General features: G+C 33.0%; 1 protein-coding gene and 1 pseudogene across 1 annotated transcript; both read right to left on the reverse strand.

Annotated features, from left to right (window-relative positions):
- Positions 1-454: 454 nt before the first annotated feature.
- On the reverse strand, positions 455-3,512 carry PUB15 (Plant U-Box 15). The gene is made up of 4 exons (XM_079013776.1): positions 3,047-3,512; positions 2,829-2,945; positions 1,667-2,107; positions 455-1,593 (listed from the first exon to the last, which is right to left on the reverse strand). Exons 1-4 carry the CDS (start codon positions 3,356-3,358, stop codon positions 544-546), a joined length of 1,920 nt encoding a protein of 639 aa, XP_078869902.1. The 5' UTR covers positions 3,359-3,512; the 3' UTR covers positions 455-543.
- A 2,306-nt stretch (positions 3,513-5,818) lies between these two features.
- On the reverse strand, positions 5,819-6,307 carry LOC145067741 (secreted RxLR effector protein 161 pseudogene; annotated as a pseudogene).
- Positions 6,308-9,130: the final 2,823 nt, after the last annotated feature.

The raw sequence follows: 9,130 nt of genomic DNA on the forward strand, positions 1-9,130 counted from the left end.
TCCATAAAACATGATTGATGGTTTGTTTCTTTGTGAAAATATGATCTTGTAGGAAAAACAGAAGGACACAATCACGATGTTGATGAATCGGACATGGCATCAATTAATAAGGTTGAAGCACCAACTTATCTTCTAGATCTGGATATTGAAGACACTTGGTTTGTATAAAAAGTATCATTTACCTAAGAAGAGAAAGTGAGACGGAAAAAAAAAAGTTGAGTCGTGATGATGTTTAATTCGTATTTCGTAGGATATGTTAGTAGTAATAATATAATGTCTAAATATTAAGGGATGTTTGCATGTATCTTTTAAGATGATTATTGTTATTTTCATGAAATTAAAACTATATAACCTCTAGTTGAATAGTGAATGGTCAAACAAAAATATTCAAAACAATTTCATTTAACATCAACCAAATTTCAATTTTATTTCATTGTTATGAAATTTTGTACCATTATATAAATAAATGATTGAACATTAATACATTATGATAAACATTCCTTTATATGTTTACACACATTTGATCCAAAAAAAAAGAAAAACTCACATAATATGCTCACATTTGCTTATTTGTTGCAAAAGTGCATTAGCTTTCCTTTGAGCTCTACTTGTTCCCGATTTACTCAACTCCACCAAATCATCATAAACATCATACTGAAGTGCAGCCAATATCAAACACGATTTATTCATCCCAAGTTCAAGAAGAACAGCAGTTGCACACTCCTTGTTCTTCGGTGTCCCATCTTTCACAAACCCAACAAGCATCTTGATCACGGGCAGCTGCCCGAGCCCGGTCACCCCTTCGGGCTGTTTAGCAAGAAGTGAAAGAATCGATAAAGCTTCATCAACCATTCCTAAAGACTTCTCATTCAAAATTCTCACCAATGGTTCGATAATTCCAGCTTTTATAGCTCTAGTCTTGTTCGATTGATTCAAAGAGAGATTAAACAACGCAGTTGCAGCATCTTTTTTCCCTCGAATTGACCCGTTTTGTAGAAGTTTGACCAATGGTGGAATCCCTTTTAAAGAACCAATCATCACCTTGTTTTCATTCAACATCGAAAGACTAAATAAAGTTGCAGCGGAGTTTTCTCTCGCTTCATCTGTTCCATTTTGAAGAACTTCAATCACAGCAGGAATCGCACCTTCACGTGCTATCAATCTTTTATTTGATTCATCAAGTGATAGATTCAACAACGAAGTGACTGAATGTTCTTTGACTTTATGATTTCGGGAGTATAAAAGTTTGACCAAAGGCGGGATTGCTCCAGAATTCGCAATCAAGATTCGGTTTTCTGGGTTTTCTTTTGAGAGCATTCGGATCTTTTCAACAGCTTGAGTTTGTGTAGCGAGTTGACTTGATGATAGGTTTTGAATCAGTGAAGAAAGCTCGTCCATGAATGCGTTTTGGTTTTCTGAAATTGAGAAACTTTCCTTTTTTGGTAACTCATACTTGTTCTTCTCACACCATTGAAGAATCAGATTGCGAAGTGCAAAATTGGGAGCGAGTGCTAAATGAGTCAATATCTCACCGGTTTTTGGACATGTTCTATGAGTGTTCAACCATTTTTGTATGCTTTCTCTTTCATATGTCTACAAATTTTTGGAGAAAACGATTTCAGATTTCAGAATCTAAAATATAAAATTTTTAAAACTATGTAGTTACCTGTCCAGTCGCAATGATAACAGGATCTGTCATGATTTCAAGAGATATCGGGCAAAGAAATTCATGTGGGATTAGCATAGATCGACACCTGTCAAAGCATCTTAATGATGAAGAATCATCAAAAGCTTTATTTCCACCATTAATGGCATCAAAACCTGCAACTTTTTTGAATTTTTTCAAAAGATCGACAATTTGTTCGGTGCTTTCTACGTGCTTTGTGGGACCTCGTTCCTTCACAAGCTTTTTAACTGCAACTGTTTCGATTTCCAAGTCGCTAATTGAATATAAATCTAGTCTTTTTGCTAGTCTTTCTAATATTGCAATATCCGCATTTCTTTCGTCATTTTTTGAGAAAATTACCATCATGTCCATGGCTAGTTCTATGTCTAATGTATCCGTTCTCCTTTTTGCTCCTTGAAGTTGCTTTCGTAGTAGCTCGATCTATGAACATCAAAATCAAAAACTCAATCGCTATTTACGAATCTTTTGATGATGATGATGATGAGGATGGGAATTGGGATGGGCATTTTCGTCTTTTAGGGGAAAGTCATAGTCATCAAAAATTTGCATAAATTCTTTTCGAATTTAGAAAGAATGTGACATTATGTTTAACTATGTAACAAGCTTTACGAGTAGACTAGTTTTAGTGTTGATTAAGTTGAAAAAATTCATATCAATTGAGTTTGAAAAATAATATTTTTGTCTTTTAATAAGAAAATATTTTATTTGATAATAATGCACACTTTACCAAAGTTGAAAAATAGCAAACAAACTATGTATATGCTATGAATTTGGTCTATTAATACTTAAAAATCTAAAAAACTCTTAAGTTGAAAAATAGATTGTTTGACCTTGAAAAGTCAAATCTCAAATCTTTGAATCGCCAGGGAATTGTTGCATACTTGCATGTGCAAATGAACATCAAGTGCTTCGTTTTGATACGAATAATTTTATTAATAATCAAATAAAGTTATACTAAATGCATGTTACAAGTCATGTTACACGTTATTTACTTTTTTTTATTCCAAGCAATTTCATTGAATTTCTTCATATTTTAACATTTTCTCTTTTTATACGAATATATTCAGCAATTTCATCTAATTTATCATGTTGTTCATCATGAATTTATCTAAAATACAGATTATAAAGGAAAAGAATTTACTTGTTCTTGAACTTCTTCAGAGATCCCAAGTGCTTGATACTTCAATCCATCTAAAGCTTCATTTAATTTATCATACACATTAAGAAATCTACTCATCATCGCATCGCTCTCCAATGCCTGAAAAGTTTACAAAAAAGAAAACACAAAAAAAAAAAAAAGTTAGCGTTTTGACATAAATACCCTTCTGAGATCTTGAAATAATTAGCAAGAGGAACGACCAGAAAGATCTTGCTTCCGAAATTGCAATGCTTTAGCAATTTCTTTGCAGAAAGAAGTGCCTTCTTCAAAGTGACGAAAGATTGAAATGCCCTTGTGGGAATTGATTGATTCATCTCTTTGATTTCTTCAAAAAGTGGGATCAAAAGCTTCAATCTTCTTACGAGCTTTAAACACTCTTTTCTCTGTGTTCTTCGAAACCCCATGTAAGATCCCACTGTTTCAATAATTTCGATCATTTCTGCTACCAAATCATTGCTCTCGTCGCCTTCATTACTTCTCAAAATCTCCATTTTTGCGTTCTCCATGGCCATCAAGATTCAAGATTCAAGATTCGAGGTAAAGTTTTGAGCTTTAAAAGCTAACTTTCGAGGAAAGTGGGTTTTCTTCTTTGGGTCTTAGCTGGTTGATTTCAAAGAGAAAAAAAAAAGGAAAAAAAATGAGGATAAGAAGGGGAGTGAAAGCAAAGGCACCGGTAATTGGCGGCCCCATTTAGGCATTTATAGATATCTTTTATGTCCAAAACCTCATTTTCCACTACCGATTTTTCGAATCTTCTTAGAGATTTATTATTGTTTTTTCTAATATATAATGATTTAAAATGTTATTTATGTTTGTCTTTTATATTTTAACTGTAGTGTTTTGTCTATAATATTTGTTACTAAGAATTTCTTTTTGACTTAATGACTTAAAATCATGAGGAGGCCCAATATAACTAGAAAACACTTTTTCTTCTTTTGTAACAAAAGACCATCGAATTCGCGAATCAATGCTTGTATGTCGTTGTCTCTTTTCTTCCGTTTCTCAACAAATATATAATTAGAAACAATCTATTATGAATATGGTTATAGGTTAAGATATTGTCGATGTATCTACGGCTTTTCAAAATTGGACATCCAAAAAAACTTTAGATAGTGGATTTAGGTATCCGAATCCGTATCCGAATTTTCGGATTCGAATTCGGATATCTAAATCGGATATCCAAATTTCAATTTCTTTTATAATAGGCAATACCTAAACATAGACAAATCACTTGTTAGCAAAAAAACAAAAAACAAAAAACAAAAACAAAAATAAAAGTTGTTAATCATGTTTAACATTTGAGAAAAAAGACATTAGTTACCAAAATGTCATTCTTTATCCAAAAGAAAGAAAATTATCACTAGCTTTCTTTGTTATGTCAGAAATATACAATCAACAAACTAATTGAAATAAAACAAACGAAACTGAAATACATATATAATATATAAGAATCAATTTACAGAAAAACATACTTGTATGATGATTACACAAGAAATTTAATCACGAAATTATACAGATTGAGGTCTGTTTTGCAGTGTCTTAAGACAGAAATTTCTCTAGTAGGGATCTGTCAAGATGATACAACAATCAACCAAGATCTTCTCTTGATTCTTACGAAATTCTCTATGTTCCCTTCATTGTATGTGGAATACGAAATTATAGGAATATGTGTGTGTTTTTCTGAACCCGAAATCTGGTCTTTGGCGATCTATTTATAGATATAGATTGACTGACTTTCCCTCTAAAAACTGCTAACCGAAAATAACTGTTATATATATATATATATATATATATATATATATATATATATATATATATATATATATAATACTGTAACTAGTCAATGCAACCCCAAGGCCCAAGGCCAATCTTTGACCATTAAATATATATATTAATCTAAGCTTTCAAGACCAATTTGATTAGCCCAATCACCAAATCCAACCCAATCCCTCTAGTCCAAGCCTTTGATCTAATTAGTAAACAACTAGTAAGAGGCTTTTTAAGGGAGTATAAGTTTCCTCTTTCTTCCAATGTGGGACAAGTCCCAAAGAGAGTGTTTTCCATTTAACAAAGTTCCAACAATACCCTACATTTTCTATTCAAACTCCAAGAATACCCCACATTTGAATAGAAAATAAGTGAACATTGATATTCAAATCAGGGAAATAAGATATGACTTGCATATGAAGAGGTGTTGGAAACTTGAACCTTTCATAGTGAGTACTACTTGGATCTACTTTGTAGGTAATGAACTAGAGTCTTGAAGTAACCACTTTTTATAGTAGAATAAAAAACAAGAAGTAACACATATCATATCTAAGCATAGATCATTTCTTACCGGTGTGTTCATTTCGGTCGTGAACAATCCTTTCTTCATGAGACTGTTAGAGAGCTTAGCCATATCAGCTCCCAAAGATGCGACCTCACATCCATCTCACATAGGTAATGCTAATTTGGAACAATCCGTACTATTCCACTATAAAAGCTATCAGTGTTATTAAGAATAAAGAATTCATCCCTATATCATCAACGGAAAAACACAAATAAATATCATAGGAGTGAGCATACCATTGTGTTAGTGCTTCTCTGAGTCTTCCCCAACTAGTTTTCCTATTGAACCTAAACCATGGGATCTCAAATGTTGCTAGGTTAGGTTTCCGTAAGGTGGTGACTCATTGTGTTGGCTTTAAGCCCATTCCCCTCGATGTGAAGAGAACTTGCTCTCTACTAAGGCCTTTTGTTAAGGGATCAACTATATTTTCCTTTGACTTTATGTAGCTAATCGAAATGATTCCATTCTTCAAGAAGTCTCTTATTATAATATGTCTGTGCCTAATGTGTCTCGACTTGCCATTGTATATCTGACTTTGTGTTCTAATAAGAGCACTCATACAATCACAATGTATGCCAATGGCAGTAACAGGTTGAGGCCACAGAGGAATACCTTCTAGGAAGCTTTTAAGCTATTCAGCTTATTCAACAGCTTTGTCTAAAGCAACAAACTTAGCTTCCATTGTAGAACGGGTATTCACAGTTTGCTTAGATGATTTCCAAGAGATAGCGACACCACCAAGAGTGAACACATATCCACTTGTGGATTTTTCCTCTGAAGTACTGGAAATCCAATTTGCATCACAATACCCTTCAAGAACAGGATGATATCTCGTGTAATGCAATCCATAATTCATAGTATGCTTTAAATATCTAAGCACTCTCACTAATGCATACCAATGATCTTTCCTGGGATTGTGGGAGTAGCGGCTCAATATACTTACACTATATGCTAAGTCCGGTCTTGTACAATTCATAATAGACATTAAGCTACCAAGAACTTGAGTATATTCTAACCGAGCTACATTATCACCTTTATTCTTCTTTAGATGACTAGAAGCATCAAATGGGGTGACAATCGGCTTATCATCATAGTGTCCAAATTTTTTTAGTACACTTTCAATATACATGGGACTAAGTAAGAGTATAACCATCTGGTCTTCTTTGAACTCTTACACCAAGGATCACATCTACTACTCCCAAGTCCTTCATGGAAAAAGAGGAGTGTAGCATTTTCTTGGTTTGATTGATCACATCCAAATTAGTACCCATTATAAGCATATCATCCACATACAAGCATATGATGACACAAGCATTCTTGTATTGTTTGACATAAACACATTTATCACATTCATTAATTCTAAATCTATTAGAGAGTAATGTGTTGTCAAACTTCTCATGCCATTGCTTTGGAGCCTGTTTTAGTCCATGAAGTGATCTAACTAACTTACAGACTTTGTTTTCTTGACCTTTAACCACAAACCCTTCAGGTTGATTCATATATATCTCTTCATCTAGTTCACCATACAAGAAGGCATTTTTCATGGACCGAGAGGTCAAACGAATGAAGCAAAGTCGTATCCCGATAGTGAAGGTTCGCTGGAATGCCAAGCGAGGACCTGAATTCACTTGGGAGTGCGATGATCAAATGAAACTTAAATATCCTCATCTTTTTGCTTAGTTATTTGTAATAACTTAGTTGCTTAAGCTCCAATTTCGGGACGAAATTCCCTTTAACGGGGGGATGATGTGACAACTCGAAATTTCTAACTTGTGTAAACATTCAAATTTATCAGTGTTAGACACAGTTTGATTCCAGTTATCATTGTTTGGAATCTATTTTGAGTGTTCTAACTCTAGTGCATCGAAGGAATCAATATTTGGAAGTTTCAGTTGAAGTTCTAAACTACCTAGCCACCGTAAACCTCCTCAAAAAGGAGTTTACGGTCGAGACCTTGAGTTTACGGTTAGGGTAACCGTAAACTCCTCCATATATATATATATATATATATATATATATATATATATATAATGGTTGATCATTTCAGCCATTCTTTTCACTTTTCAAGTACAGGAGCCGATTTCTCTCTCAAACATCATAAGACTTTTACTTCCAAATCTTCAAGAACAAGTAAGTGATTCCTTCTTTGTGTGTAGATCCTTCCTAAATACATGTTTCACTCTTGATTCACCCAATGATTTCATCTTTTACCTAGACCATCAAAGATTCTCAAGCACACGGTTGTGTTTTGGACCGAAAACACCTTCCTTGCTTTCAAAACCATGAGTACCTTCCTCTTATACTTATATCTAGTTAGGATTCTTGTGTTTGGCCTTAAAATCGTCACTTTTCCTTGAACAAAATGTTTGTACGGTCTAGTGTATCTCCTTAGACCATAAACCTTAAATCCGTAAACCCTATAACCGTAAGGTCATTAGACCGTAAACACATGGGACCGCGAACCCATTAGACCGTAAACTCCAATGACCATGAACACTTGGACTGTGAACTCCCTTTGGTCATACCTCTTTAACCGTAAACTCTATAGGGTAGCCACATACCCTAGTTATGAAATCATATGTGATTTTATCCCATAAATCTTAGAGTTTCCTAGTCTATAAGGGTGGTAACCTCCTTAATTAGTTATTTAGACACTAATTACATGCACATTCATGTCATTATATGGTTATTAGGATCTTTGTGTGCTCAAGGTTACACCTGACACTCTGCAATCATCTTTCAACTATACTCCCGTATCAATCACTATAGGTGAGTTCATACCCCTTAATCAATCTTTTAAATGATTTTAAATGCTTTTATGGGGGGGGGGATACAAGTTGATTATCATAGTTATTATATCAATCACATGTGATTAATAACTACCAAACAAATGGATTTACTATACTTTTAACTGTTTTATCAAACAAACTAATTCAAAATGATTATCAACCTCTTTTACATGCTAAAACCTTTTGTCAAACTTTATTAAATGCCACATCCTTTCTTTTAAACTCTTTTAAACTTATATATTGTCAAAACAATATCTAATGCATATATAGTTATATAAGTAAGGTTTGAAGGACTTAGGACTCATAACTCACTTTATTTCATGTTCCTTGTTTGGTTGTGGACTTAGAGTACCCTGTTGTTTGTCCGAGTGTCATTGAATCCTTAGTTATATATTATGTATATATGTGTAGATATAAAGCTTTTACCTCAGTTCCAACATTTTTGGGTTGCAAAGGTGCATAAACTTACTAAGTCATTCAAACAACTTTACTAGTAGGGGTGTGTATGGGGCGGTTTGGTTCGGTTATTGGTCAAAACCGAACCATAACCATTATGATTGGTTAATGTATTTTGATAACCATTGGGTATGGTTAATATTTGTTATGGTTAATGGTTTTTGTCAGTTAACGGTTTTGGTTAATGGTTATTATTGGTTAACCATAATATTCAAAATAATATAAATGGTGAAAGTATAGTTGCATAAAAAATGAAAAGAGAATACAAAAAGTCCTCGACACCGATGTTTGTAACCTAGCTTATAGTAATAGAATAAAATATGTACCTTTGATACTCAAAGTGAGATAACACATAGTCACATTCAAAATCAAAAACATTAAATAAAAAGTATAAAACATTAAAAAAATTGACACTAATAATTTCATATATTGATAATTGATATTAACATTAAAATAAAGTCAAACATCCATACACGTTAATAGCGATTAAATCAAAAACTATAAAATAAAATAGCTAAACATTTATATTACGTGTTATCTGGAAAAAAAATTAGTTATATACATTCAATGTGATTAAGTCAAAAACAGTAAATAAAAAGGACAATTTTTTTTTTATAAAAATTCTTAAAATATCACAAAGTGGAGAAGAACCAAAATTTAACTTACCTAAAAGTTTTGATTATAAATTAAAAAAATCCTTCGAATAG

The sequence above is a fragment of the Lactuca serriola genome, chromosome 8 (genome assembly GCF_051521515.1).
Source record: "Lactuca serriola cultivar US96UC23 chromosome 8, Lser_US96UC23_V15, whole genome shotgun sequence".
Classification (NCBI taxonomy): domain Eukaryota; kingdom Viridiplantae; phylum Streptophyta; class Magnoliopsida; order Asterales; family Asteraceae; genus Lactuca; species Lactuca serriola.

Bases quoted from the DNA above. Each gene is read 5' to 3' on its own strand.
- PUB15 (XM_079013776.1), bottom strand. From the start codon at position 3,358: ATGGCCATGGAGAACGCAAAAATGGAGATTTTGAGAAGTAATGAAGGC. The intron at 2,946-3,046 runs GTCGTTCCTCTT...TAAACTTTTCAG, and splicing joins TCGGAAGCAAGATCTTTCTG to GCATTGGAGAGCGATGCGAT. The intron at 2,108-2,828 runs GTAAATTCTTTT...TGATGTTCATAG, and splicing joins CTGAAGAAGTTCAAGAACAA to ATCGAGCTACTACGAAAGCA.